The following is a 15644-nucleotide window of genomic DNA, read 5'->3' as shown; positions in this document are numbered from 1 at the left end:
TGCCACCTGATTAGAACTGCAGGTTAATTTGTTTTACTGTATTTTTACAGTACACTTTATACTGTATTTTTTTATTGCTATAATTTTTATATGAATAAATGGTTGTGGAACGAATCCTCTTGAGTTTCCATTATTTCTTGTGGGGAAATTTGCTTTGATTATACAAGTGCCTTGGATTACAAACACATTTCAGGAACAAATTATGCTCGCAATCCAAGGTTTTACTGTGCTAATAACAAACAATGCTCAAAATATAGTAGACCGTTTCTTTACTACAAGAAGGCAGGGAGTTTACTAAGGACTATGAGCTTTGAGCAACCTCCGTAACATAAGATTCAGATCCTGCTCCGTAACATAAGATTCAGATCCTGCTCTTTTTGAGCCCTCCTTTGCTAAAGTGCCCAAGGCAGTCGCCTCTGACTACTCCTCAGTTTGGCAAGGCCTTTAATATAAAGATATTTCTGTAATTCACTAAACTAACCAGGGATCAGAAAAAAACTTCAGTTTCCATGTAAGCGGATAGAACTACGAACCTATACAGTAGATAATGTAGTAATTTTATGGTTGGAATCTGACCCAATATCGCGAAATGGACTTTGACTTTTAATCAGGAATTTTTTTTTTTTTTTTAAATGCAACTCCATGATGCAAGCTAAGTTAACCAATGAATTAGCAGTGCTATTCAGTAAACACTGAACATATGCTAAATTGTCCACGTTCACGTAAAGTATATGCAAACCCTCACAATTAACGTCTGCATTTTGGCCTGTTAAATGGACATTTAAAAAGGGTTTTTATATCGGTTTGTGAAGTGCAATGACTACCTGCTTATGCTAGTGAGTGCATAATTTCCTGTACTCTTTTAATGGTTACAAGTTTGCTTTCGCCCTAGCTCTCTGTGTACTACAGAACACCGAACAACCCCCTTTTCCATAGTTTCCATATTATGAAGAGTCTGTTACCCCCCCCCCCCCCCCCAATCCATATTGCTTTATAACAGAACTGCAACTATTTTTCAAATCCTTTTTGTGCAGTAAACTAACTGCGTACCCACATGGACCATTTAGAGGTCCAGCAGCTATAGTTAATTTAGCAAATATGGTGACCAGGTGGTTATGTTCTCCGAATCTTATTGAAGGCAAATTTTTATGTCTTACTAGAGTGTGCTTTTAACTAAATGTGCAGCTCATCCATTTCATGCTACCCTTGTTACTCAGCAGATGTTTTATTAATCCATGGACCATTTTTCTTTTCAGGGAGGAGAAACAGCAGAGGGCTCTGAATACATTGGCAGGAAGGCTACAGGAGATAAATGATGTGGAGGAGCTCACAGCACTGGTACATAACTTTCTGTATACATGATAGGAATGGAACGTAAACCATGCTTCAAACCAATGCTCACCTCTTCAAATCTTTCCTAACGAAACTGCTTGCATTTATCTTCCCATTTCTCCATCGCTGCTTTTGAAAATAAACCTGGGTTAAAAGCTGGAAAATGTTTTTTTTTATTCATGTTAAAGGTTTTACACATTATCACAATATTGGAGCCACACTATTCTTATCAAACATGTTAAAATTGCTCTCAAATGTATGAGGTGTTTTTACTCATTTTACAGTGGAATTATACACCCTGTCACCATACTGTTATATTTGAGCGGTCAAGGTATGATATCAATTTGCACTTAAACTTGGGGCTCAGTTCACAAAGTATTATTTTCCTCTTAAAATCTAAAAGATAAAATACTATAACTCACAGCTTTTTTTTTTTTAAATTTTTTTTTTTTTTTTGCAATTCACAAAAAAAATAAAATAAATTAAAATAAAGCATGAGTTATTTCTTTAGAATGTGAGGTATTTTACTCATAAAACCATACAGTATTTTATCTCATGACTTGATATCCAGTGGGATTGATACAGTGAAGGATTAGAACCCCTGTCAGCTTTTATTATTAATAAAGAATTTAAAAAGGTTTAAACTGTAGCATATGTATTAATACAAAAGAAAAAAGGTGACTGGAATACCAGTCAAAGGGAGGCTGCTTTTACAGGACACACGTGATGTATCAAAAAAAAAAAAAAAAAAAACTCAACTAAGTAAATACAAAATATCTTTCTAAATATCAGATATTGAATGAAAATCGTATCAAAAATCACACACCTATATAAATTTTCTTCTTCCAGCAATAAAAAAAAAAAAGACAATGTTGTCATTGGGGAGATTTCAAATCCCTTCTGTCCCAAAGCCAAAACAAGAAGTGAGAGGAAATCCCTACAAATTAGGTAACCAGAACTAGTGTCTCCATTGGAAGATTCTGTGTTTTGCTCTTTCGTTCATTGATGGACACAGCTCCTGATCTTCATAACCATTGGGTTATACTGTCCCCTACAGACACTAGGCAGAAAAAGAATCTGGCTACGCCTATGGGCAGTCCTAGAGGGTATATGGCCCTCTCCCGGCTATAGGTACTCAGTTTTTTTTCTGCATAGGCAGGAGTAAGGACTTAGTTCCTTGCTGGGATCTCTTGTCCTGGCAATTTGTTTCCTTTTCAATGGAACTTTTTTCTAACTTTATTTTGTTCCTGTGAGAATCTACAGACCATGGCTGCAATGGATAATCAAGATCCAGTGGTCACCCCAGTCTGGCCAGCGAGCGTGCGCAGACCTCAGCTCTGCGCTAGGTTGGCAGCAACATAGCCCCACTGGACGGGAGTTATCCTGCGAGTTAAAACGCCTCGCGAGGTCAGATACGACCGGGTCTCAGCCCGAGTTGAAGCATGCCTCCTGACTGACAGCCCCCCATTTCGAGGGAGAGTGGTTCTGTCTGGAGCGGTGCCCATCCGGTTCCTGATATGAGGAGTAGTTGCCCCCCCCTCTCCCTCCGGAGGGTTTTGGGGTTGACTTGGGCCCCTCCTTGGGACGTTTGGCCCCCGGCTTCCCGTCGGGCACCCCTTTCATCTGCCCCCCCCCATTCCACCCCCCCCCTCCACTTATGCTGGAGCCGTTTGGGTGGTCAGGTCCGGCCCACCTCTAGAGTGCGGGCAGGGTGCTATACTGGCGATGGGGGCTGGGAGGGTGTGCCGCCGGCGACCAGACGATCAACTTTTCTAGAGGCAACCATAATTCCAGTTGAAAAGTCCCCGACCTTTAAGGATCCGGCTGACTGGAAGGCGGAGGCTGTGGCCTGCAATATGTACGCTCTGGCTGGTTCGGCACTGAGGCCGGTATTCACCATTGCCCTGGTGTTGCAAACTCTGACCGAGTGGGCTAAGATTTTACGCCGTGACCTGGAGGTACGCCATGACCTGGAGGGAGAACAGCTCCCCCCTGCCTTTGCCGAGCTGGTGGACCAACTGGTCCAGGGCCTGCAGTTTATCTGGGATACCTCTTTGCATGTGGCTCGGCTCTCCGTTTTTTCAGCAGCGGTCCTAAGGCCGGACCATTGGACGGATCGTATTCAGGGATGCCCAGTGCGCATTCAATCAGACAATGCCAGCTGTGGCTTTTGTCAATCACCGGGGGGGGGGGGGGGACACAAGAAGTGTCCTGGCAGCTCTTGAGGTAGCTGGCATTCTAAGTTGGGCAGAACGGTTCTTTCCCCTTCGACTGTACATTCCAGAGGTTAAAAACAGGCAGGCGGATTACCTCAGTTGGCAGGCGTTGGACTACGAGGAGTGTTTCCTTCCTCTGGAGGTGTTTTATCAGCTGTATCTCTGGTGGGGCACCCCTGAGGTGGTTCTGCTGGCGTCGTGGCTTAACAGGTGCAGAGGTGCAAGACTCCCCAGTCTCTGGGGTGTATGATCTGGCTGAGTCAGTTAAAGGGGGTCCTTGATATGGTGGCTTCTTACTCCGGCTGGGAAAATCTTTCCTCCCCTTGTATTAGACCGTGGTCACCACGGATGCCTGCACTGGAAGAGTCCAGATTACTGATCAGTGTCCTGAAACTCCGAGTGATCAGACTGTGTCTGGATCATTGGTTAGATCGTCTACAGGGTTGTCCAGTGCGCATTCAAACAGACAATGCCATTGCTTATGTCAATCATCATCAAGGGGGCACACAATGTGTCCTGGCAGCTCTGGAGGTAGCCTGCATTCTAAGGTGGGCAGAATGATTTGTTCCAGTCCTCTTCGCCGTACACATTTCCGTGGTTTAAAACTGGCATACGGATTACCTCAGCCGGCAGGGATTGGATCAAGGGGAGTGGTCCCTTCATCCGGTAGTTATCAGTTGTGTCTCCGGTGGGGCTTCCCCGAGGTGGATCTGTTAGCGTCTCGGCTCAACAGAAAGGTGCAGAAGTTTGTGGCTCGGTCATGGGATTCTCTGGCGGATGCCACAGACGTGGTGATGGCCCCATAGGGTCAGTATCGTCTGATTTACGTCTTCCCTCCTCTCAAGCTTTTGCCAAGACCACGCAGGATCAAGGCAGAAGGGATTCCGGTCATCTTGGTGCCTCCGGACTTGCCTCGCCCGGCTTTGTATGCCGATTTGGTGCTGCTGGTCGCCGGCGTTTCTTGGAAGCTTCCTCTCAGGGAGGATCTGCTGTCCCACGGACCAATCTTCCATCCTGCTTTACAGTTACTGGTTTTTAAGGCAGCCGCCTGGTCGTCAGTGCACACTTTCACAACGTTCGATAAAGTGGATGTGTTTGCATTCTTCTTTTGGCCGCAAGGTTTTGCAGGCTGCTGTTGAGGACCTGATCTTTGAGGGTGTATTTTTTTTTTTTTTTCAGGTGGACTCCCAATTGTTTTGGTTGAGCTCCTGTTTACCTGGTTGGCTATAGTTTAGCCTTGGGAATTTATTTTTCGCTGTTCCCACTCCTCATGTTTTTATACTGCTTTGGGACGTCCCAATGGTTAAGAATATCCGGAGCTGTGTCCATCAATGAACGATGGAGAAAATGGGATTTTTGACTTGCTGTAAAATCCATTTCTCTGATGATCCTCGACGGACACAGCACCCACCCCACTGTGGAGTTGTAGTTCTTCTGACACTGCTTGAAACTAAACTGAGTACCTATAGCAGGGAGAGGGCTTCTATCCCCTGGGACTTCCCATAGGCATTGCCAGATTCCTTTTCTGCCTAGTGTCTTACTCCTGTAGGGGGGGGGGGGGGAAGTATAACCCAATGGTTATGAACATCAGGAGCTGTGTCCGCCAATTAACATCAGAGAAATTGATTTTGCGGTAAGTCAAAAATCCCATATCCCCCCCCCCCCCCCATATTTAGGTTTATATGCATTACTGTTGAGAAACTGATCCAAAAAGGCTATTTATTTTTTCTACAATCTCTCATGCCTGGATCACTAATTTTTTTAAACTAATGCATTTATTTACTTTAGTGACGTGACATTAACGCTTTTTTGAGTTTTTGAACTCCTGTTTTTGGTTTGTGAGGTAAATAACTCATAAGGTTCCCTTAATTCCCTTAATTGACACTGTCAGCATCTCATGAGACAGGATTTAATTATCTCATGAGATGTTCTTTAGTGAATTGAGCCCTTGGTCTCTGATAAAAAGAAGAGGAATAGGGCGCTTCTGTCAGGAAATGTCCTCCAGTGGACTGTACTAGATTATTAACACATCGGCTTCAACATCAAGGTTAGAGCTAATAGAGCTATGCATCACATACTAGCTCATTATGTAATACCTTAGAATGAAGCTGTTCCAGTGGCACTCGCACACCGCTGACATGGCTGACATTTTCCCTGGAGTTTCTTCCGGGATCCAAGGGTCTGGCGATGTGATTGGCCGAAGCCATGATGATGTCACACCTGCACATGCGCATGGGAGCCTCCGTTCATGGTACGGGGTTTGGAAAGAACGGAACCCGTGGCCTTTCCTTCAGAGTGCATGCACCAGTGCACCAGGCTGCATGTAATGGAAATATCTCTTAAACGGTACACATTTTTAGGAGATGTTTCACTACCTATAGGTAAGCCTTATTATAGGGTTACCTATAGGAAAATGTCTGCAGAGGTAGTTTTACTTCCTCTTTAAGGGAAGGAGGAGAGACTGGGAGAGCACTTGCAGCAGCACTTCAGGTAGAAGAAACAACTTTGGAGGAAACTAAAGGGGAAAAAAACAGAATGCACTTTGAAGTACAGTATTAGGAGTGTTCATAAAAAGCAGTTAAAAACACAGTGTAGTATATCAAATGAGCATATCAGTCGGCATAATAGGCATACTGTAGAGCCCTTCACCTCTAGGGGGAGGGAGAGCTGACCCGCACCTGTGACAGGAGAGGGAATAGCGAGGAAGTAAGATGGCCGATGGATTTCTGGAACCACACTGGACTGTATAGACTGGAGCTGAAGTCAAGGGGCGGTAACTCATTTTGGAGCATGCACAATTCTGATGAAGGATCGAATTGTGCAGGTCTGATAGTGAATTGTGCTTGCTCAAAAATGCGTTACCGCCCCGTTTACGTTTTTCCGTTCCAGTGTGGTTCTGTAAGTCCATTGGCCATCTGGCTTCTCCCTCTCCTTTCACAGCTGTGGGTCAGTTCTCCCTCCCCCTAGAGGCGAAGCACTCTACAGGATCCCTTTTTATGCTGACTACTGATTTGTAAGTGTGTTTAACCGCTATTTATGAATAAATACTCTTAATACTGCTGTTAGAAGTGCCTTCTGTTTTTTTCCTCTGATGAAATGGAAAGTCCCAGCTGATGGAAAGTCCTTGCATGTATTGCTGCTACTCCTGATCAGGTCTGTTTTGTAGATCTGTTGCAAAGTATTAAACCCCCTGGATGGCAGATTAGATAAATGAGAACAAGGGAAATGTTTTCTTCATGGTTATTTTCCAGAAGCAGAGTTTGCATGAAAATGCAAGGTCTGACTTTCTTAGGAAAAAAAAAATAGAAGAAATTAGGTAAAAAAATAAAAATACTTCTCTTGGATTTGGTGTGCGCCTGTAGGCGCCAGTGACTTAACTGTGCCTTACCGCTGCCTCCTGATAAAGTATACCTACAGGGTTACCAACAAAAAAGCACCCCTGCAGAACTGGATTCTCCTGATTTGGTGTGCAGTTTTTTTTTCTTAGTTACGTCGCGGCAATCCAACCTTGATTCTATGTGTACCATGTAGACATTGGTTTTCAAAATATCCAGTATGTAAAATTTTACAATACATTTTTAGTTATTTGATTTAAATGAGTAAAGCAGCTCTAGGCATGTATCCACTTATTTTTGCCGTAAGAGAAAATTAACCCAGTTTCATTTTTTTTTTTTTTTCTTTTTATTGATTTTTATTTAAAGGTGAACTTTATTTTTTAGGCTGTATGAGTGCCATGCAAAACTTACATTGTGTTTTTCTATTTGTCCCAGCTTAGAGGAGCCAGTGAGTATGAAGAGAGGAAGCTCATCCGTGCTGCTATTCGGAAAATTCGAAATGATGAAATTGAAGGTAAATGCACAGATCTAAATAATTTTTTTTTTTACCATATATCAAAGGAGTGTTTCCGTCTTCATTATGAGTTAAGCCATGGTATACATAGAGGAAATACATCCTACCAGTTTAGTACAGCCTTGATGGGGTAAATATAAATAGAAGTAATATTTTATAGCCGCCAGTCAAATTCAAACAAGCCCTTGAAATTTCAATATGATTGGTGATGCAGAGAGAGAGGAAATTACTCTTCATAGGGTTCAGGAAGTACACTGCCAGTGAACCGTAGGGGTGCTTTCTAGATTAAAGTGAGTGAACTCCTGATTTTGGCTTGGGTGTTAAAGAGCAATTCTAGCCAACAAGTGAAACCAAGTCTGTAAGTTAATAATGCTATTCAATGCAACCAATCGAAGGTGTAGATTAATGTTCAACTGCATGGTTCCCTGTGTCGAAAGAATGTTAATGTATTATGTTTTAGAACTATAAACGCTCAGGTGCGTGTGTGTGTGTGCACCTAATTCTGTAATTGAAAGCCACTTTTCTACAACAATGAATAGGAGCCAATCAACGTGTTTTCCGATAAGGTGTTAACCACTTCAATGCTGTTACCCTCTTCAGCTCGATGTACTGACACTACCTCATTTCTTGAGGCCCCAAAATACCAGGACAGTACAAATACCCCCAAGTGACCCCTTTTTGATAAGAAGACAGTACAGGGTATTAAGAGCAGTCATTTTACTGTAGGCTGGGTGGGAAGGTGTTAATTATGGTGATCGTAGGGGTGCAAAAAAAACCTGCTGACATCAGCTGTTACTTAAAAAAAGAGAACTGTATATAATGGTGTACAAACTATATAAGCCTTGTATGTTCTTAAAGAATAAAAAAAAAAAAAAAAAAAAAAATGTAGGTAGGCAAATCAGTCGTATAGTTAACTTATGCATATTGATGCTGCTAAATTCTGATGGGCATCTAGCCTTCAATGGGCAAGTAAGGGTTAAAGTGGTGTTGGCAAGAATGATAGTGTGTTCAGGATTTTAAATATGAAAATAAATTTTGCCTGCCATCACATAGTTTTTGGCATTAGATGTAACGTACCTTCTTTGTTTTGTATGTTTTTAGCGGCATCATTTGCTGGAATGCTGGTCAGACGCACAACTGACCGAGACAATGGCTCCACGCAGTCCAACGGTATAGAGAGTATTGCAGATCTCCCTTCTTTGGTACGTATGAAAATGGCTTTTGCGTTTCTTTAAAATTGTGTATCGCTCATTGACAGACGTAGTCTTCTTGATTCTCAAGAGCTGGGTTATGTTGTCTCCGCAGGAGTAGGACTACGCAGAATGACAAAAACGTTCTGGCTCCACCCTAGGGGGCAGTCCCTGAGGGTATATCCTCCCTCTCTCTGCTACAGGGAATCAGTTTTTTTCTGTCTAGTCAGGAGTAAGGACCTAAGCTCCTTGCTGGGATCTTTTGGTCCTGGCAAGACTTTTTTTTTCTTTAAGAAAAAGACATTTTTTAGGTAGTTTTCTCCAGTGTTTTTTTCCTGTGAGATCTTCAAGCAAAAATGCCGGACTGGGCGACACTTGTGGTCACCCCAGCCGGCCTACGAGCGCGTGCAGACCAGGCATTGCGCTTGGTCGGCCGCGACATATTCAAGTAAGTATGCGGGGCCGGGCGACGGGCTGGATGTGAGATCCAGTGGTCACCCCGGTTTCTGCCTAAAAGGCGCGTGCAGACCAGTGCGCTGAGTCGGCCGCGACGGAGTCCCAGTAAAGGGACTGACTTTGCGAGTTAAAGCTCGCTTGGACGCCAGGACCAGAGAGTCGAGGCGTCCACAAACCCCCACCCCGGTGGAGAGGGTATTATGAAGAGAGGGTGCCTGTCGGTTCGGTATGGTGAGTAAAACGTTCCCTTTTTTTCCTCATTTATGAGGCAGTATATATTATGGGCCCCTCCATATATGGTCAGTATATATCTGATACTTACAAGTCCCCCTTGTAATACAGCATGTGTTTGTGGGAAGTGGACTTGGTTCAAGAGCTAACACTCTACCCAGCAGACTGTAACATTACAGCAAACATAGGAGGTATAATCCTACCTTATGTGCAGTGTATCTCTGTAGATCCATATGTCACCTCTCAGCAGAGTGCAGGTGGATGTGCTGGGAAGACGATATCGGCGGTCCGCCGCCATTTTGCCGTAGACCGAATACATATATGTCCTCAGGTCACGCCGGCCGCCATGTTTTTGGAGTCTTATGTCTCTTCTATGGGGGCGGCCATGTTTTGTGAGCCCAGCTTCCTCGTGGAGGGCTGGGAACGCCGGAAGGCGTACACAGGGGGCGGAGCCACGCCTTCTGCCCGGGAAAAAGCAAACAGCTCCTTCCAGTCTGTGTAAGACAGACGCTGGCTGCAGTTTGTTGGAAACTGCACTGCATCGGTTGGTGAGCCTTGGGGGTCCCTCTCTCTCTCTCTGGGATCGAGAAGCAGGTACTCTGAGGGGCGCTATTGCGCTAGGGGGAGACACACAAAAAAAAAAAAAAAAAAGTTTTTTTTGTTTATTGCTGGCAAAGTGTCCTGTATTAACATGGACCCTGCCACTCATGTATCTCCTCCGGATCCCCTCGAGGGGTCTGCGGGATCCTCCAGCACCCCATTGACAATTGAATCTTTGTCAGCTATTATGGAAACTTTTGTGTCCCGGGTGGAAGTGGCTTGTCAGGGACAGGGCGCAAGAAAGCGACCCCCGCCTAACCCCTTATTATCTGAAACCTCGGATTCAGACTCTGAGCCTATTTCTGCAGTTGCAGGTACTTCATCTGGTATTGGTGTCTCGGGTCCTGTCTCTTCAGACAGTGAGGAGGATGTTTCGGCATCTGCCATAGCCCGAGAGGAAGCGTTGGTAAACGCACTCATTGTATCTGTTCAAGAGACTTTAAGGTTACAGGGTATTCCATCAGAAATAGCTGAAACTGAGATCCCTTTTGGGACTAAAAAGCGCATCAAAGTGGCAAAGGTTTTTCCATTGCCCAAATGTTTTGGCAATCCAATCGATGAAGAATGGCGTCTGCCAAAACGCACTTTTAATATTTCCAAACGCATTGACAGGCGTTATCCGTTTGAGGAAACCCTTATTAAGAAATGGACAGAACCACCTGTGGTGGATTCACCTATTGCTAGATTGAATAAAGCCACGGTTATTCCTTTAGAAGACGCTCCGTCTTTTAAAGATCCAGTGGATCGCAAAATAGAAGCTATGTCTCGCACCATGTTTTCCTTGATTGGATCAGCTTTCAGGCCAATAATTGCTATTGGTCTGGTTTCGCAGGCTGTAACTGAATGGACCAAGTGGTTACGCCGGGACTTAGAAGAAGTCCCTCAGGCGGTATCAGATTTGTTGGAACAAATGATACAGGGGTTACAGTTTGTATGTGATGCGGCGTTAGACGCCACTCCATTAATGGCGCGAGCATCAGTCTCAGCAGTGGTTCTCAGGCGTACACTGTGGCTAAAAGGTTGGATAGCCGACCAAGGTTCCAAAAAAGCATTGGCTAATATCCCCTTTTCAGGAGAGCGTCTATTTGGAGCCAACTTAGATGAGATCATTAAGGATCTCACCGGTGGAAAAAGCACCTTTTTACCGCAAAATTTTAAAGGTAAAGGAACTCGTCAAAGACGAGGGCCTTCTTTTTCTGCTCACAAGAGGTTTTTTCGTCCAGCGGGTGAAAAAACTAAGTCCTCCAAAGCTCCTGCAGGAGGCGTCAGGGGTCGGTGGTCGGGCAAGCAAAAGCCCGCCCCCTCCAGACCCGAAGATAAACCATCCAAAGCCTGAAGGTGCGCCCCCACCCATAACTGGGGTGGGGGGACGTCTTCGCCGGTTCCCGGATCCATGGCTTTCCAGAATCCCGGACAAATGGGTTTGCGAAGTCATAAAGTCAGGGTACAAGATCGAGTTTCGATCTCTCCCACCGGCGCGATTCTTCCCTTCCAATATCCGACTATCTCCGGATCGTCTAGAAGATCTGCAGAGAGCAGTCACAGATCTACTACAACAAGGAGTGGTAGTCCACGTTCCTTGGACAGAACGGTTTCAAGGGTTTTATTCAAACCTGTTTACAATACCCAGGAAAGAGGGCAAAGTGCGTCCAATTCTGGACTTAAGAGCGCTCAATTCTTTCGTCAACATAAGAAGATTCAGAATGGAGTCCATTCGCACGGTAGCAGCCTTCCTGCATCCAGGGGATGTCCTAGCGTCCATAGACATCAAGGACGCCTATCTTCACATTCCCATTTTCGCAGGACATCAGCGTTTTCTACGCTTTTCCGTAGAGGAGAACCACTATCAGTTTGTGGCGTTACCTTTCGGTCTCGCCACGGCTCCGCGGGTCTTCACAAAGGTGTTGGCCCCTATGTTGGCACTTCTGCGCCAAAGAGGTATATCGATTCTAGGTTACCTAGACGATCTTCTGCTTCATGCAGAATCTCCTCAGACCTTGCTACAAAACATAGAAATTACTATGATTTCTTTACAGGAATTCGGGTGGCTGGTGAACCAGCAAAAGTCATTTCTGGTTCCCACCCAGAGGCTCGAATATCTGGGTCTAATTCTAGACATAGTCAGGACGAGAGTTTTCCTTCCGGTAGGGAAACTTCGAAAGATTCAATCAGCAGTCCAGTTGTTACTGTCCAACAGCTGGTCTTCCCTTCGGACGTGCATGAGGGTTCTGGGGTTGATGGTGGCTTCATTCGAAGCAGTCCCATTTGCCCAGTCCCATACCCGAATTCTTCAGCAAGAGATTCTTCTCAGATGGAATCGGAATCCGGAATCCGGAATCCCTGGACAATCAGATACGATTGAGCAAACAGACCAGAGAGTCTCTGGTTTGGTGGCTTCGGTCTCCAATGCTCAGCCAGGGAAAGTCATTTCTGCCAATATATTGGACGATAGTGACCACAGATGCCAGTCTATCCGGATGGGGAGGAATTCTTGGTCAGTTATCTGTCCAGGGACTTTGGTCCCCGGAAGAATCCAGATTACCGATAAATGTATTGGAACTGAGAGCGATCAGATTTTGTCTGATTCACTGGACCGAGCAGCTCCAGGGCAGCCCGGTTCGGATCCAGTCGGACAATGCCACGGCCGTGGCTTATGTCAATCATCAGGGGGGCGCCAAGAGTGTCCGAGCGGCCAAAGAAGTGGCTTGCATTCTTCGCTGGGCGGAACGATTTGTTCCAGCAATCTCTGCGGTGTTCATTCCGGGGGTGGAGAATTGGCAGGCAGATTATCTCAGCCGTCAGACCCTGGATCAGGGGGAATGGTCCCTCCATCCAGACGTTTTCCACCAGTTGTGCCTACGGTGGGGCACACCGGATGTGGATCTGTTGGCATCACGATTCAACAGGAAAGTTCAGAGATTCGTGGCTCGCTCCCGCGATCCTCTAGCAGAAACCGCAGACGCACTGATCGCCCCGTGGGGGCAATACCAGCTAATATATGCCTTCCCTCCTCTCGCGTTACTGCCAAGACTTCTTCGCAGGGTAGAGGAGGAAGGAATCCCAGTAATCCTGGTAGCTCCGGACTGGCCTCGTCGAGCTTGGTACGCCGACATGGTCAGACTGGTGGCGGACGTCCCATGGAGACTTCCTCTCAGGGAGGATCTACTGTCTCAGGGACCGATCTTCCATCCTGCTTTACGATCGCTGGCTTTAACGGCCTGGCTATTGAGACCCAGGTGCTGAAGGACAAGGGTTTGTCAGCTTCAGTTATTCCTACTCTAGTTGAAGCAAGGAAAGCGACTTCCAGAAAGATTTATCATCGCACATGGAAGTCCTACATTGCATGGTGTGAACCTTTGGGGTTCCGTCCTCGGTCTTATTCGATTAGTCGAATATTGGCTTTTCTGCAACAAGGGGTTGAGCAGAAACTGGCCTTGAGTACTATCAAGGGTCAGGTCTCAGCATTAGCCATCTTCTTTCAGAAGCCTTTGGCTACTCATTCCTTGGTGCGGAATTTCATCCAGGGGGTGCGACATCTGGCTCCGCCAGTGCGCGCGCCGTTACCCCCCTGGGATCTTAATTTAGTGTTGTCGGTTCTTCAGAAACCTCCCTTTGAAGATATTAGGGAGATTCCTCTACCCACGTTGTCCCAGAAGGTGGCCTTCTTGGTGGCTATTACTTCTGCACGCAGGGTGTCAGAACTGGCCGCATTATCTTGTCGTTCACCATATCTGGTGGTTCATAGAGATAAGGTGGTTCTTCGTCCGAATCCATCCTTCCTACCAAAAGTAGTTTCAGAATTTCATCTGAATGAAGAAATTGTATTACCTTCCCTGTGTCCTAAGCCCAGTCATCCTCGGGAATTTGCTTTGCACTCCTTGGATGTGGTCCGGGCGATCAGGGTATACTTGAAAACGACAGACTCGTTTCGCAAGACGGATTCACTTTTTGTGATCCCAGATGGACCCAAAAAGGGGTTGCCTGCATCTGCCGCGACCATTTCCAAATGGATCAGACAGACGGTAGTACAGGCTTATTCTATTAAGGGTCGGGAGCCCCCGTTCCCTGTTAAGGCGCACTCCACTCAGGCGTCAGTGGTCCAGGTGTGCAAGGCAGCTACCTGGTCGTCGGTGCATACCTTCTCTAAACATTATAAAGTTGATGATGTAATGGCATCGTCTGATGCCTCATTTGGCCGCAAGGTTTTGCAGGCCGCAATTTGAGGAGACCAGTGGTCTACCTCGAGGGTTTTTTTCCGTTGGAAAATTTTTTCTTTAGTCTCATTCTTTGTTTATAATGAGCCTTTAAAACTTCTAGTTTGGCACCGGTTGGGCCTTCTAGATTGGATTTGATTTTGTCAATCCCACCCCTCATTTGTGGCACTGCTTCTGGATGTCCCAGCTCTTGAGAATCAAGAAGACTACGTCTGTCAATGAGCGATAGAGAAAAATGGATTTTTGTAAGAACTTACCGTAAAATCCTTTTCTCTTAAGCTCATTGACAGACGTAGTACCCGCCCCTCTATCATTGAGTTGGGTTGGGTTAATTTCTCTGTACTGCTTTAAACAGAACTGATTCCCTGTAGCAGAGAGAGGGAGGATATACCCTCAGGGACTGCCCCCTAGGGTGGAGCCAGAACGTTTTTGTCATTCTGCCTAGTCCTACTCCTGCGGAGACAACATAACCCAGCTCTTGAGAATCAAGAAGACTACGTCTGTCAATGAGCTTAAGAGAAAAGGATTTTACGGTAAGTTCTTACAAAAATCCATTTTTTTTTTATTTTTTTTTTGTTTATTACCTATATAGTGAGAAGTAGAGCACTTTTCTTGCACTCTTCACCTTAGGTAGATTAACTTTTAAGGATTTCTTTTGTAAGAAAGTAACATATGTGTGCATTAAGTAGTGTTCTGTTAAGAGTAAGTAGATAAGCGTTGGTGATCCTGTTATGTCACAGTTAATTAAGACGGCCAATCCCATCACCAGAGAATTTCTTGCACAGGTAGGTTTGATATCACAGCTTGTAACTTAATCATAATGTAATAACTTGTAATCATAATGCATTTTATAATGTTCTGGTATGCTGGAGTATGTTCCTGATAATGAGAACAAAGGGAGTTATTTGGATGAGTGTTAAAATTTCTTCAACATTAGAGTCCAGTTGAATGGGATTAAGTTATTCCATACCCTGAATAAATGAAAACCTTTGCAATCTTTTATACTCAGATTTAGACAATAGGTATTAGATGATGCTTTTGTTTAAAGGGCCTGGATGATCTTGCTTCATATACAGTACGGTATCTCCCAAAAGTGAGTACACCCCTCACATTTTTGTAAATATTTTATTCTATCTTTTCATGTGACAACACTGAAAAAAATGACACTTTGCTACAATGTAAAGTAGTGAGTGTACAGCTTGTATAACAGTGTAAATTTGCTGTCCCCTCAAAATAACTCAACACACAGCTATTAATGTCTAAACTGCTTGCAACAAAAGTGAGTACACCCCTTAGTGAAAATGTATAAATTGGGCCCAAAGTGTCAATATTTTGTGTGGCCACCATTATTTTCCAGCACTGCCTTAACCCTCTTGGGCATGAAGTTCACCAGAGCTTCACAGGTTGCCACTGGAGTCCTCTAACACTCCTCCATGACGACATCATGGAGCTGGTGGATGTTGGAGACCTTGCGCTCCTTCACCTTCCGTTTTGAGGATGCCCCACATATTCTCAATAGCCAGTCCAGTCTGTCACCTTTACCCTCAGCTTTAGCA

At 45.0% G+C, this 15644-nt stretch overlaps 1 protein-coding gene across 1 annotated transcript in view; it reads left to right on the top strand.

Annotated features, from left to right (window-relative positions):
* The window catches only part of SMTN (smoothelin), a 269740-nt gene that overhangs the window by 122867 nt on the left and 131229 nt on the right, over window positions 1–15644 (top strand). The window contains exons 3-5 of the mRNA XM_082260465.1: window positions 1257–1338; window positions 7319–7397; window positions 8499–8599. Coding sequence (XP_082116591.1) covers window positions 1257–1338; window positions 7319–7397; window positions 8499–8599 — 262 coding nt within the window. The remainder of the gene's footprint in view (window positions 1–1256; window positions 1339–7318; window positions 7398–8498; window positions 8600–15644) is intronic.

This window comes from Pelophylax lessonae, assembly GCF_965119305.1.
Source record: "Pelophylax lessonae genome assembly, chromosome: 1".
NCBI lineage: Eukaryota > Metazoa > Chordata > Amphibia > Anura > Ranidae > Pelophylax > Pelophylax lessonae.
The sequence above is the reverse complement of the archived record's forward strand: the minus strand, read 5'-3'. Positions and strand labels throughout refer to the sequence as shown.